Source organism: Spea bombifrons, chromosome 5 (genome assembly GCF_027358695.1).
Source record: "Spea bombifrons isolate aSpeBom1 chromosome 5, aSpeBom1.2.pri, whole genome shotgun sequence".
Taxonomy (NCBI): Eukaryota; Metazoa; Chordata; class Amphibia; order Anura; family Pelobatidae; genus Spea; species Spea bombifrons.
Genome location: NC_071091.1, coordinates 64,674,490 through 64,689,748, shown reverse-complemented (window position 1 = coordinate 64,689,748; position 15,259 = coordinate 64,674,490). Strand labels below are relative to the sequence as shown.

Genomic DNA, 15,259 nt, shown 5'->3' with positions numbered 1-15,259 from the left:
CTATTTTTACAAGGAACATTCAGGAAAGGCCTTTGAATGTTGGGAAAAAAACCCTGCAAATGTATTTGAGATTTATGTAAACGTTAGGCCTGTGCACCCATAGTTTGCAGAGCCAGCACTGGAGATGACTGGCGGTAGGTTTATGATGTGCATGGAGATGTGATCGACCAAACATATCTCCTGCATGAAAATGGCTGGGAACAGGCAAACATTGAGGACATCATGAAACTGTAAAGTGACATATGATGGGTGGACTGTGCCTTTAGCATATGTTTTAACAATACACCACGTTTAAGATAATATTCAAATATTCAAAAATTGACAGGGTAATATTGTGAAGCCAGACCATTTTATGTAGAATGAAGTTCAGACTCTAAACTTGAGGGAAACATTTACAAGCCTGTATTCTCTATGTGGTAGGAAAATATAAAAGAATTCCAAATTAATGTTTTTGTTAATAGATGCTTATAGGGGGTTCTTCAGTCAACAGGCTGCTGGCTGGGTCTGTGAAGTCCATTGACACCAAGTAACTGAGAAACTCAGAAACTTCCAAGGAGCTTTAATTGAGGTTAGAGAAGTTCTCGTAGAAAACAAGAAAATTTGACACTCTTGTGAGTTGCTTGTTGGTATCTGCTTAAAGCCAAAGAGAATGTGTCTGAACCAGCCATGTTTTTGATACTTAAATCTTCAACTTAAATATTATCAAATCCTGTTTACTGGTATTTAATAAAAAATACCATGTCATGGTCTCTGGCTTATTATCAGCTATAAACGTATATTTTTACCGGCAGTCTGATAAAATACATGCTAGCTGCTCAGTCTTATACTGAATTGGGATAATAGATGCAGAGCACACTCCAGGACTGCAGAAAGTATTGAAAAAAACAGCAATGAATAATTCATATGGAAGAGTAGCGGATAGTTTGAATAATTGAAATATCTTACATTTCTATTGCTCCGCACAGAAAGCATGAAATGGTTTTTCAGTTTTATTTTTTTATTTTTTTTATGTTTAAAGCGTGCCCAATGACTCTCACAACTGCATTTAAAACTTTAAGTCACTCATAAAACTTTAAAAATCAATATACGAAACGAGCCTTTGGGATTTCATCTGTTATTGTATTTAAATGTTCTAAGGGCAACTGCTTCCTAATTCTAGAGTTTGCAGGAGGCTTAAACATTTAAATTCCCTTATATTACAGTGCGTCACTTTGGTCAGCTCAGCTTCTTCTAGAAGTTCACTGGGGTTGAGCTTTCATAACACATAGCAATATGGTTGAAGTAAGAAGCAAGAGCCAGCCACAACATAGGAGCTGTTATACTACCGTGGAGTACTTCATAGAGCCGGATCCTGTGCACAGCATGGTTGAGCTCCAATGTACACAGCTTAAATCTTTTTTTACATATTTGTTAGACTATGATGTCAGTTTTCACCGTTCTACAAATTAGATTCTATAGATTCCAGTTCTAAGTATTTTGGTTTTGGTAATTATTTTAAGCCTTGAAAGACTACTAAATCATGGAGAATACTGTTATATAGTTTTATTTTATACCCAACATTAGGTATGCCAATATAACACTGAACCTTGCAGTTAAAGCTTTGAAAATGGATGGATTAGTTATGATGCAAACAATGTTTATAGGCTATGATGTCCCTTTTATTCTAGGTGTTTGCGTGCAAGACCTTGCTTTCTTGTTACTGTGTTTTTATGCGAAAATAAATCTTTTGCTATGTTTAGAAAATGTTTGTTTTGTTTGTTCCTTTGTCTCCGTATCTCTGCCTGACAAGTTCTATACTGTTTGTATGCATGGATGTGCCATAGGTCAGGCTATTTGTCCATTCTCAAATCTTAACTCTAATCAGTTACCTACTGAGCTTTCTCTGTAGGCGCATGCGCAAAAAATGGTTAAGTCCAAATAAAAAAGAATCCTGTATTATTTTTAATAAACTTGTAATTAAACAGTTTGTTTGTTTCAAGAAGTAGTTGTATAACCTGCCCTGTAAACTATATATATCATGCAGCCCTGTGCTATTGCCTTTTTATACACCTAATTATAATCACAAGATAAAGCACTTCCATGTAAAAGCACCTTTAACCTCATCACCTTTGAGTCTATCCAGTCTCGTTAGGAAAAATCTAGTTATTGTTAGAAACTTCCTAATAGCCTTCAAGGAGATATTACTCTACACTAAATAGTTGTTTCCAATGGAGTAAATAAAAGCATGTGCAATTACTGATGTCACATTTTCTTACATTAAATAGATTATACAGATGTGCTTTAATGGGATAGGACCTTTCAAAGAATGTCATGAGAGTGAGAGAGAATTAACCATTTATGTTCATTGCTGTCTCAGGAGAGCACCATACAAATGCAATATTTTCTTTTAAAAAGCAGATTTTGAGGAAATATGTGGTTAACTAATCTTTTGTAATGTACTGCATGTAAGCATGGACAGCTTGTTTTAAGAACTTCATTTGTGTATCTGTATGTCATTTTAATCTCTATTTTGCCTTAAGTATATAGAACTATACATACACTTCCATGTTTATGCAAAATCCAATTAATACAATCAAAATAGTGTGGTCTAGCTAGTAGTCAAACAATATACCACTATTTGCATACACTTGCAGAATCTGTAGTATATGTACCATTTTTAAAGAAACCATGAGTAAGCAGGTAAAAAAAACATTTATTTTATTTCTAATGGGATTCATATTCAACTGTAGGTTGTAACAGAATGGCACAATCATAAAACAAAACATGGTAACAAAGAAAAAAATGAAATGACCCCTGTTCAAAAGCCTGCATACCCTTCTTAATACTGTGTATTGCCCCCTTTAGCATCAATGACAGCGTGCAGTCTTTTGTAATAGTTGTCTATGGGGCCCCAAATTCTTGCAGGTGGTATAGCTGCCCATTCATCATGGCAAAATGCCTCCAGGTCATGCAAAGTCTTTGGTCGTCTTACATGAACCACAAGTTTGAGATCTCCCCAGAGTGGCTCAATGATATTACGGTCAGGAGACTGTGATGGCCAGTCTAGAACCTTCAACTTTTTCTGCTGTAATCAATAGAGGGTGCTGGAAAGCCCAAGAGCGACCCATGCGTAGCTTTCGTGCGGAAGGATGCAAATTGTCTACCAGTACTTTCTGATAACATATTGCATTCACCTTGCCATCAGCTTTCACAAGATTCCCCCTACTTTTAGAGCCCCCCCCAAAAAAACAGTGAGCCACCACCACCATGCTTCACAGTAGGGATGGTATTCTTTTGGCTATAGGCCTTGTTGACCTCTCTCCAAACATAGCGCTTATGATTTTGACCATAAAGCTCTGTTTGGTCTCCTCACTCCAAATTACAGCATGCCAGAAGCTGTGAGGCGTGTCAGTTGTTTTGTCGGGGCATATTCTAACCAGGCTTTTTTGTGACATTGGCGCAGTAAAGGCTTCTTTCTGGCAACTCGACCATGTAGCTCATTTTTGTTCAAGTATCGTCGTATTGTGCTCCTTGAAACAACCACACCGCCTTTTTCCAGAGCAGCCTGTATTTCTTCTGAGGTTACCTGTGGGTTTTTCTTTGTATCCCGAACAACCCTTCTTGGTCTACCTGACTTTTCCATCTTTATAAAGTTCCATTACCTTGTCACGCAGGTCTTTTGACAGTTCTTTCCTGCTCCCCATGGCTCGGTATCTAGCCTGCTCAGTGCATCCACGTGAGATCTAACAAACTCATTGACTATTTATACAAAGACACTAATTGCAATTTAAAAAGCCACAGGTGTTGGAAATTAACCTTTGATTGCCAATTTCACCTATGTGTGTGTTTGTGTGACCTTGTACGTCTGTAACAAAGCCAAACATTCAAGGATATGTAAACTTTTGATCAGGGCCATTTGGGTGATATGTTATCATAATGATTTAAAAAGGAGCCAAACAACTATGTGATATTGAATGGCTTAATTTTTTGTGCATGATCAGTTGCATTTTCAAAATCAATGCCAACATTTTACAATTTCTGCCAGGGTATGCAAACTTTTGAGCACAACAACGATATTATATATTTTTTCTACCACTGGTCAACCCAAGCAATTCCTATTACCTTTATCACGGCATGTAACTGAGACTGGAAAGGGAGGGCCTTTTCCTGAATAGCACCCTAATCTATTGAATTAGTGGAAATCCCACCCTGATATCCTGTAGATCTTAAACAGAGTTATGTAGCGTTTAGAAATGGCATTATACTCTTTATTACATGGACCTGAATGTGACATATTCTGTTTTCTATCTTGAATGGACATTATTTTGTTAGCTGGACTCTCTTCAAATTATTGGGTTTTATATATATATATATATATATATATATATATATATATATAAATATATATTTATAATGAGTTGGGGGCCTTTGGCATCAAGGAGAGGCAACAGGTGGAACTGCTTTTGGTGTCCTTTGGACAGACTTGATTGTATCCCTTTATGTATGTAATCATTGCTGTGGGAGAGCTTCAGATTGGTAAACTGATGTTTTAGAGAGGCCAGCGCATGTTAGGCAGTTAGTGTTTGATGTCTGTTTCATTAATACTTTATGAAGGTTGTAGTTGTCCATCATATGGGCGATGGATTAATTCACTAAAGGCATATGTGGATGTGGTTCATTGGTGATGTATGGGCACTGGAACATATTTCTAGTTTCAAGGGTCAGTTTCTACCTGTGATGATGGAATTAAAATAATATTGATGGTTCACAGATATTAGAAACGTCTTGTTTTTCACATTCATATATGACTGTTAATACTAATCACCTATTTTGTGCATGGAGGGTAGTAACCACCTAGAACACCCACTCATCAGAGTAGTTAAGATGCTTGAACACTCCGTGTTACTCATCAGAAAATAAAGTAAATTTGGGATACTGTAAAAATCCCAGGAGGGTTTTATAATAGGACAAAGCCTGACAGATTTATATATAGCTGTTCAATTTGTAACTAAGTTAAAGAAGAACGGGGTGTCCTCTTGCTGTATAAAAAGGATCATGTTCCCTGACATTGAACCTTGTTCACATGGTCTGTGCTTCTGCCAAAAGCTTCCGACAGTCTGTACTGAGAGTTTATATAGTCTATTAATGAGCCTCAGATATAATGCTGCATTCCCACGCTTCACAATTTGCATTTCCATCCTGCTGGATTATTTAAAGGGAAAAGTTAGTTAAAAAAAAAAGTAAAATACATCTTTTAAACAAGACATGTTATAACATGTTTTTTTGTTAGTCATACATGATTCAAAACATGTTAGTGTGTTACATCAGTAGACAGCTTCATGCTGCATATCAGGAAAGCATTCACAAGAGCGTGGAAGGGAACTTACCCTATTTGCCCAAACTGTATTTGGGGTCTTAAAACTGGGTGCGTCTTATAGAGTGGTGGTAGATTTTTTTTTTACTGGAAATAAGCATCTGCAGGGGACCTGCTGATTACCTCTGTGTTGCTCAGCAGTGTCTCTTGTTCCGTCGAGGCGACACAGGAACCCAGTAGAGTCATGTGAATGTACATCACATGACTGTGCTCCTTTCCTGTTCCTGTGAGCAATGCAGAGGGAAACAGTGGCCCCCACGGAAGTCTGCGAGCGGCACCAGAAGATCTGCAGTTCAGGTAAGGGTGGGGGAGTAAATGAATGAATATATGTGTGCGTGTGTGATAGCATGGATGCGTGTGTAGGGGGCACAGGGAGGCTGAAAGTGATGTGCATGTACTGGCTGCCTGAGCATGATAGGAGTGTGATTGCTAACAATTGCTAGCAGCTAACATCAATCACACTCACTTTTTATGCATAGAATCCATCTTTACCATCTTCTTTCCATGACTGAAAACATAAATTTCTAGACAAAAAAGGCAAAACAAAGTATTATTATTATTTATTGTTTTGTATAACACCATCATATTTTACAGTGCAGGACATAATAAGTAGTGAATAAACCAAAAAAAAAGATAAAGTGTCCTGCTCAAAAAAGCTTACAATCTAGATTGAGTTAGCGTGCATTACACAAGAGCTGAAAGTGGCACTGTTAGTAACAGACCAACCATCGAATGAGCAGAGAGACTGGGTAGTAGTGTATTCCATGTTAATAGCGCGCTTGACTGAACAGTTTTGACTCTATTCTGAGGCTTCATAGCCAACCTGTTGCCTGCAGAATGGTTACCTTAAACCGCTTGTAAAGTTAATTGGTACTTGACCTCTCTTCTACTTTTTCTTCTACATCATCAGCTGAAATATTTTATCGTAAATACTACATCTTGCAATAAAAAGTACGTAATATAAACACTTTATAGTTATTCATCTCTAAATCATCTTAGGCATCTGTTTGCACAGTTATCACAAAACCCATGTCATTTTATTTGGGATAAAACATAAACTGCCTTGGAGGCTTGCCACAATTAAGAGTCCGCTTACAGAGTTAAAGAAGCCGACTCACTTGCTTGGGCCTTACAAAAAGATGCAGTAATAACAGGTTTGTGAGTCACATACTGTTAATCCGTAACTCAAAGTCTTTTTACAAATAACCAGTTTGTAGCATTTAGCCTGTGTTAAAACATAGCTGACAGCTTGCTGCCGGTTTCCTGCTATATTTCACTCCGGCAGGATGTAATTGCACTGTTTATAAACTACTCATAATTGCAGGATAATGATGAAGCGCCACTTGCACTTGTTGCCTGCAAGCGGTCTGCAGGAAGCTGATGACTAAAATTATCTATATTAATAAGGGAGTAAAAATAGTGCCTTTGATATGCAGAGCTGTCACTACCTACTTTTCATTCTAAAGACTGTTCTGAGCACTGTGAAGTTGCACAGGCACAGTGTGGCAGTCACAAACCTAATTCATTGTAATATTATGCACCATATACAAATTTATAGCATGATATGGCAGAATGTACATTTAACAAAAGCCTTAAAATGTTGTGTGCGGTAAATAAACTGCTGTGTGTTAAAACAGCAAAAAAATAGGCCACTTTTACTTTAACCTGACTGTGGCTGGCATCTAGCAGGTAGCTAATTATAGTCTGTATAACCCATTTCCAGTTGTGACACTGTAGGAGCCTAGTTATGTTTACCGCAATTGCTTATCCTCTATAAAGACATTCGTGGCTGAGGATAGTGGACATTGGAGTTCAATGTTAGCTGAAGGGGTTACCTCTTGAAATATTATTGGAATTTTCAGATCTATAACTAAAGTGAGACTTTTCGCTTGTTCACATTTCATGCTTCATACTTGTTTAACCTTCGCTTCTTTGAAACAACACACAATGGCATCAGTGGTATGGCTACTTGTTGGTTCCTCTGGGAGTAGCAGATTAAGAAATGTAGTCTGTAGGGACATTAAGATAATTTATTATTATTATTATTGACACGGTACTCCATACAAGCTGTGGTTTGCTTTTAATGTTTACTGCTATTTATGTCATATTAATTTTGGAATTACTAAAGCAGTGTTCCCCAGCTTCAGATGCTAACCACCACCATTATTTTTCTACGCTGTAAATTAGACTTTGGACTATGTGAACTACTTTTAATGAAGCAAAGGTTATTTTTAGGTTGGGCATTAAATTTTTAAAGAGCGTCTTGCACAATGAGTTCTTCAGGACATACATGAAAAGACAATACCATATTTGCTCGAATATAAGACAAAGTTTTCATCGAAGATTCACTACCCAGTGGTAATTCTTAGGAAAAAATATATATTTTGGTACAGAAGTGTCGTAAATAAATATAATAATGTGAAAGATATGCTTTGCTGATATATGTTTTTTTCCCACACAGGTATTGGTAAGAATGTGATTTGTGACAGAACAGCAACACCTCTTGATGCTTTTAGGATGATGTCCGCTGCCCATTACTACCCCAAGCTCATGAGCATCATGGGAAATGTCCTGCGGTTCCTTCCTGCATTTGTGAAGATGAAGCAGATGATTCAAGAGGGGTATGTTGGTGAACTCCAAGTCTGTGAAGTGCAAGTTCACAGTGGCAGCTTGTTGGGGAAAAAGTACAACTGGAGCTGTGATGATCTCATGGGTGGAGGTGGACTGCACTCTGTTGGTAGCTACATCATTGACCTATTAACCTTCTTGACCAACCAGAAAGCAGTAAAGGTCCATGGGCTCCTCAAGACTTTTGTGAAACAAACAGATCACATAAAGGGTATACGACAGATAACTAGTGATGACTTCTGTACATTTCAAATGGTTCTGGAGGCAGGTGTATGCTGCACAGTCACTCTAAACTTTAATGTTCCAGGAGAATTCAAACAGGATATTATTGTTGTTGGATCAGCTGGCAGGCTGATTGTAACGGGAACAGACCTTTATGGACAGAGGAACAGTTCATCTGAACGTGAATTACTTCTAAAAGACTCCACACCTGTCAGCAACTCCCTTCTACCAGAAAAGGCCTTTAGTGACATCCCTTCCCCATATCTCAGGGGGACCATTAAGATGGTGCAGGCTGTGCGACAAGCATTTGAAGACCAGGATGACAGGAGAACATGGGATGGAAGGCCACTTACAATGGCTGCAACTTTTGATGACTGTCTTTATGCTTTGTGTGTCGTAGACACCATTAAAAAATCGAATCAGACTGGTGAATGGCAGAATATTGTGGTAATGACAGAGGAGCCAGAGTTAAGCCCCGCGTACCTTATTAGCGAAGCTATGCGCAGGAGCAGAATGTCTTTGTACTGCTAGCTTTCGCAAAACAGGCAATGATTAGAATAATTAATATTTGTGAATATGTGTTTGAAAGGTATTCCAAACAACTACCACCATAGTGAATGGTGCAAATGTATGATAATATATGTATCTTTGTATAATTGTGTTATTTGAAATGGAATGGATTATTCTCTTTCCATAGCACATAAGCTGTGAACTTTTATTGAATGTATTTTACTGGGGTTTATACCCATGGAGATATATACATGCTTTGTAAGTTAAGAAAAAGCTCTCGATCACTGCAGATCTACATGTCAGAATGGATTATTTATATAGGAATGTTGCAATATGTGACTTTTTAACACATCTTGTGCTATATTGACCGAGCTCTGGACCATCCCAGGATTGAGTTTTCATGTTTGACATGGATTTTCTAAGTTGAAAAACAAAGTTTGGGTCCCATAAATATGGCCAGTCACATTTGCATACTATGAGCAAATCATTAGAAATGCACACACATCCTTTTAATATTATACTACCGTGTGCCAGCATTACACTCGGGGGTTGTCAAAAATGTATACAATATTGGAGGCAAAAAGGTAAATTTGTAATTGGTTACTGGAGGAGTACAATGTCTGAGATTTTAGCTGTCTATAAAATTCTTCTGTGTAGGCTGTTACTTTTGTGTGCCGTTTCCTATTTGGCCAGTCGATACACTGAAGTACATTGAATGTGTAACATTACTGCTAGAGTAAAATATAATTTGTTAACAGCTCTTAGACGAGCCTTTCTGCCCCAATTAAACCAAAACATGTAAGTCTTTGTTATTAAACATAAGAAAGAGAGAACCACATTCCAAATTTACCATTGACATTTTTAAGTAAAACCAATTCTTGGTGATGTGTAACCTTCAAGAAGCCTATTTTTCAAAAATAAATACTAGGAAGAAATTTGAAGCAAAGCAGATTATTAGAAATCATCTGCATGGTTACCTAACCTTGTCTCCAAGGGTTATCAATAGATTATATTTAAAAGGAACGGTGCAGCAACATATAAATCTGCTTTTTGGGAAGGGTACATACTTCCCTTTACAGAATGTTTAGATTTTGAAGTCATCTATGTATAATACATGTAGACTTTTTTATGCCTTCACAATGTTTCATAATTTAATTGTATTTTCTTAAATAGAATTAGTGTTAATATTCACCAGTCAACATCCAAGAAAATGATAAATGAGGATAACTTTTCCTAGTGTGAGCTACAAAAATATGATCAGCAAAGTTGAAGGCTGTAGTTTTGGAACTCTGCAGAGCTGCAGTACAAATACAAACGAATACCAAATCAGTGACTCCACTTCTTGTACTACTGGCTAGTTTTTATTTTCAGCCCATGGGTAGCTTTTGTTACCCTTGTTAGTGCCTGGGATGAGAAATCCATGTGTTCCTTCTTTCTGTGGCACTGAGAAGATAAAAATGTCCCAAACTTATCACATATTAACATACCACTCTGGCCATTTTAATTAGTGAAGTAGGTTGAGTAAATCCTCTGAGATTGGTATTTTATAATACTTGGATTAAAATACAGTTTTTAATCTGGTTTATTCACTGTTAATTCCAAACCCTGATGTTCGTGACCTGCATTCTAGACATTGGTAAGCAATTAGAATGTTGCCTTATTATTATCACTATTTTGCTATGGAAGCATGTGCTGTGAATGAAGGTATTCTTCCTTTTATTTTAGCTGTGTTTTCATTGTGTCTCCCTAACTAGTCTAGTTTTTAAGGTCAAAAATGAGCTACATTATATATTGTACATTAAAGGTTCAATTGCAATTCACATGTAACGTCCATGTTTTTGTCTATAAAATGTATTTCTACTCTCCTCGTCTGAATTTAAAGTTGCAGGGTTGTTGTGTGTGGCTTTAATATTCGACAACCTGCAGCTCACCAGCTGTTGGAGTTATCATGGCAGCCGTAGTTTACCGTCATTTTAACAGCTGTTGGTTGCCCAAGCTTTTGCATGCTAAAGTGCATGTTCAACAAAATATATTTTTATTAGTATGTAGTAAAGGCTAACCGACTCCTGTTTAATTAATGTATCAGAGGATAGGCATTTTTAAAAATTTATAATGAATGTATTGTATGTTTGCGATGGCAATCAAGCCTTTGCAGATCAAAGACTATTGCAAAATGTCAATCATTATTTTTATATAACTCCCAGTCTGTTTAAAAAAAGGCTCTGTTGCATTAAGTCATGTAAGGACCCACCATCACCACCTAAGCCCCTGATTGGTATGTAGCCCCAACATTGAACAAATTGGACAACATTGATTTAAAGCATTGACCAAATAAATTTTTACACTTACATCTATGTCAAAGGATTTTTATTTTTTGCAAATCACTGTTGCTTCTTTTTAAGCTCTTATATTCAACATGAAGTTTGAAATGTTATATTAAGTATATATTAAGTGTATGGCTATCACAGATTATTTGCTGTCCCATAGATTCTTTGGAATAGATTTATAATATACATTAGCATATCGATATACATACCCAAATAAAAAACATACATACAATATGAGCAATTTTGGTTACTTTTTAGTAGCTACACTTTTAATTCCTATGAACAAATTCCTGAGAGGTAGAAGGAACTCTCCAGGCATGGAGAGTAGAGTGCACTCCTGCGTCCACCTAATCACTCTATATAGTGCATCCATACTAGTTCAAACGTTTTAACCCCTCTCTGCCCAAATTCTGCAGGGCACATAAAATGTCAAACCTTGCAGACCAGCATATATAAAGTGCTCTCCTGCTGAATGTATAACTGACATTTAATAATATTTTTTGCATATGTATAATGTACAGTAAAAGAATCTAGAACACTTGCAAGAAATCTCCCCCTTTTAGCAGGTTTTTACGTGAGGCACACCTTACCGGTCAAATGCAGGAGAAGCAATCAGAGGTTGACTCTTTTTAATGTATTTAAGGATGGTGGAATGTAAAATTCCCTTACAAATGTTCAGTTAATTTACATCACTATCCAGTAATTGACAATAATATTGTAATAATATTGTAATAAACAGTAGCAATGTTTGTATAAGTATAATATTATCTGATCACTCATCCTTATGAATAGTCTCCTCCACAGTACTTCAGCATAACTAAATTAATCTATTAAAGAAAATACAACCCTCTTTTTACGTATAAGGACATAATAACAACCATCTGTTCCTTAGCAGGTCTAAGAATTATATACTATATACTACTTCAGATGAACAACAACACATGACATACCGTATTTGCTCGATTATAAGACGACCCTGATTATAAGACGACCCCCCAAAATCTGAATATTAACTTAGGAAAAAAAGAAAAAGCCTGAATATAAGACGACCCTAAAGGAAAAAAGTTTTACCAGTAAATGTTAATTCATGTAAACTATTTTTTTTAATAAAAGCTATGATTGAGAAAAATATTTTTTTTTTGTTTTTATTTCTTGTATTTTCCAACCTGTCCCCCAGTTACGCACATCTGCCCCCAGGCTTGCCACACCAATATGGCACTGTGGCCCATGATATGCCTTTTAACCCTCTATATGCCACTGTGCCCCATGGTATGCCTTTTGACCCCCTATGTGCCACTCTGCCTCCAGAAATGCCTTATACCCCTATATCCCATTCTGGCATTTAGGGGGTTAAAATGCATATTATGGGGCAGAGTGGCATATAGGGAGGTATAAGGCATTCCAGGAGGCAGAGTGGCATTAAGGGAGTTAAAAGGCATTATATAGAGCACTCTGCCTCCAGAAATGCCTTATACCCCTATATGCCACTCTGGCATTTAGGGGGTTAAAAGGCATATTATGGGGCAGAGTGGCATATAGGGAGGTATAAGGCATTTCAGGAGGCAGAGTGCACTATTAAATGCCCCCTTAACGCCACTCTGCCTCCTGAAATGCCTTATACCTCCCTATATGCCACTCTGCCCCATAATATGCCTTTTAACCCCCTAAGTGCCAGAGTGGCATATAGGGGTGTAAGGCATTCCAGAAATGCCCTACACACACACACACACACACACACACACACTTACTTACTTACCGGTGCTTCCAATTTCATGCTGTATTGCCGGGGCAGCGGGTTGACGTCTCATTCCGCGGCAGCCGGAAGGAGGTGGAGTTGGCACCGGGGGTTTGTATGCGTCCGTCGCAAATACCTTCCCCGGCTGTCAGAGATCAGGAACTCTGGAACTCTGATCTCTGACAGCCGGGGAAGGTATTTGCGACGGACGCATACAAATCCCCGCTGCCAACTTCACCTCCGGAAGCACCGGTAAGTGTGTGTGGGGGGGGGGCGACGACAGGAGGATCCAGGTCCCCTGCAGCGGTGCGGGGGATCTGGATCTTAGTCTCCTAATCAGACCTCTATTTGAGGTCTGATTAGAAGACGACCCCGATTATAAGACGAGGGGTATTTTTCAGAGCATTTGCTCTTAAAAAAACCTCGTCTTATAATCGAGCAAATACGGTATTACACTGTGTCATTATTGATTCAACAAAAATAAAGTCAAAATGAAGAATAATGTGAAAAACCAAGCACAACCTTACTCCTTTCATGGTAATCAAGATGCTAAGTAGCAGAAAAGTGCTGCTAATTAAATGCCCTTGACTAATTGATCACCAACAAGCATGACTACCTGTATAAAAGCTAGAAGTTTTAGCAATTTGCCGGTCTGGAGCATTGAGGTGTGTGTTTACACAATGCCAGGAGGAAAGACATCAGGACTGATCTCAGAGAAGCAAATGTTGATTTGTCTGGAAAAGTTGCCAGGAGAAAGCCTCTTCTCTATAAAAAGAACATGGCAGCAAGGCTTACAAGACTTCTGGAACAATGTCCTTTGGAGATGTTTCGCCTTAATGCACAGCACCACATTTTGGTGCAAAGTAAACACAGCACATCAGCAAAAATACTTAATACCAACTGGCAAGCACTGTGATGGAGGGATGATGATTTGGACTCTTTTTGCTGGCACAGGGTCTGGGAACATTGCCGTCATGGAGTCGACCATGAACTCCTCTGTATAACAAAGTATTCTAGAGTCCAATGTGGGGTCATCTCTCCGACACCTAAAGCTCGCCCGAAATTGGGTCATGCAATGGGACAATGATCCCAAGCACACCAGTAAATCTACAACAGAATGGCTAAAAAAGGAAAGAATCAAGATGTTGCGATGGCCCTGTCGAACTGATTGAAATGCTGTGGCAGGATCTTGAGAGAGCTGTGTATAAACAAATGCTCGCAAAACCTCAATGAACTGAAGCAACGTTTTAAAGTAAAGTGTTTATGTGAGGTTGGATTTACCTATTTTTAGACCTGCTAAAGAACAGATGGTTGTTATTATGTCCTGATATGTAAAACCATAGAATTCCAAGAGGGTGTACTTTCTTTCCACACGACTGTGGCTTGTGATGTCTCATGGGTATTTTGCCTCAGGGAAACTGAAATATGTGGCAAAAGATGACAGAACTAGCGTATGAATTCCCTGTCCTTAAATTATCTCTCTTCTCCTAACCTTACAGAGGTTGCTAAAACCTAACATCAGCAAGCAGCAATATATCAATATGTGAAATATAACATCTTTCGGAAGAAGAAAAATGCAAATCCATAGAACAAAAAGCCACCTCCCTTAATAAATATATAGGGTAAATGCTTATTTTAATATGTCAACACCATTACATATGCCTATTTAGCATACAGAACAGTAAAAGATATGTTTTGGGAAAAGGGACGTGTTGGGTGGTATGTGTGTTGGGAGCAGGGGTTCCTACTTCCCGAATCTATGGGGAATGCATAACATGCCAAAACATAAGGTCTTCTACAAAGTTTAAGAAATTAGAGAAATCCAGCTGTTTTTCTGCTGCCAATGATACCAAGTGCAACTGTGGCCTATTAGCATTAAGCATTTTAATTACTTTTGGCATTTACTGCTGCAAGATCATTTCCTGGATTAGTCACATGTTTACTGCTCAACGTGACCCGTGATTGGAATCTTCTCAGGGAATTAAGAAGTAATGACCATGCAGCACTTACAAAGGCAGATCAAGACAAGAGAAACAAAGCTATTGTTCTAAAATATAAGTGGCTTCTCTCTGCCAAATAAAGCCCATGGGAAGACTATGTGGTTTATTTCCAGATAACAAACAAGCATTAATAGGAAGCGATGGAGCTGGTGTCAGTGTTACAGAGGTGTGTTTAACTTGGCAATAAAGGAGAAGCTCTGCTGAATATTGTTACTTGGCCTGACATCCTATAATGTGGACGTTTGTTTATGAATCCTACAGCCAAAATGTCCTTAATTAAATAAGTTGTCCAAAAATGTATTTTAAAAATTCAACAGGGATAACTGTACACAATGGCATTTGAGATATGTAACCAGAAGAAAAGATGATACATTTTTATAGGCATTAGCAATGCCTAATATGTCCTTACCCATATGTTCTAATCACACAGTTACTTCTAACATTAAAAAGACAACATGGAAAAGAAAGGTCCATCAGCACAATG

General features: G+C 37.8%; 1 protein-coding gene across 1 annotated transcript in view; it reads left to right on the top strand.

The window, feature by feature from the left end:
- Positions 1–9,133, top strand: part of GFOD1 (glucose-fructose oxidoreductase domain containing 1) — a 31,205-nt gene extending 22,072 nt beyond the window's left edge. The window contains exon 2 of the mRNA XM_053467189.1: positions 7,815–9,133. Coding sequence (XP_053323164.1) covers positions 7,815–8,734 — 920 coding nt within the window. The 3' untranslated portion in view covers positions 8,735–9,133. The remainder of the gene's footprint in view (positions 1–7,814) is intronic.
- Positions 9,134–15,259: the final 6,126 nt, after the last annotated feature.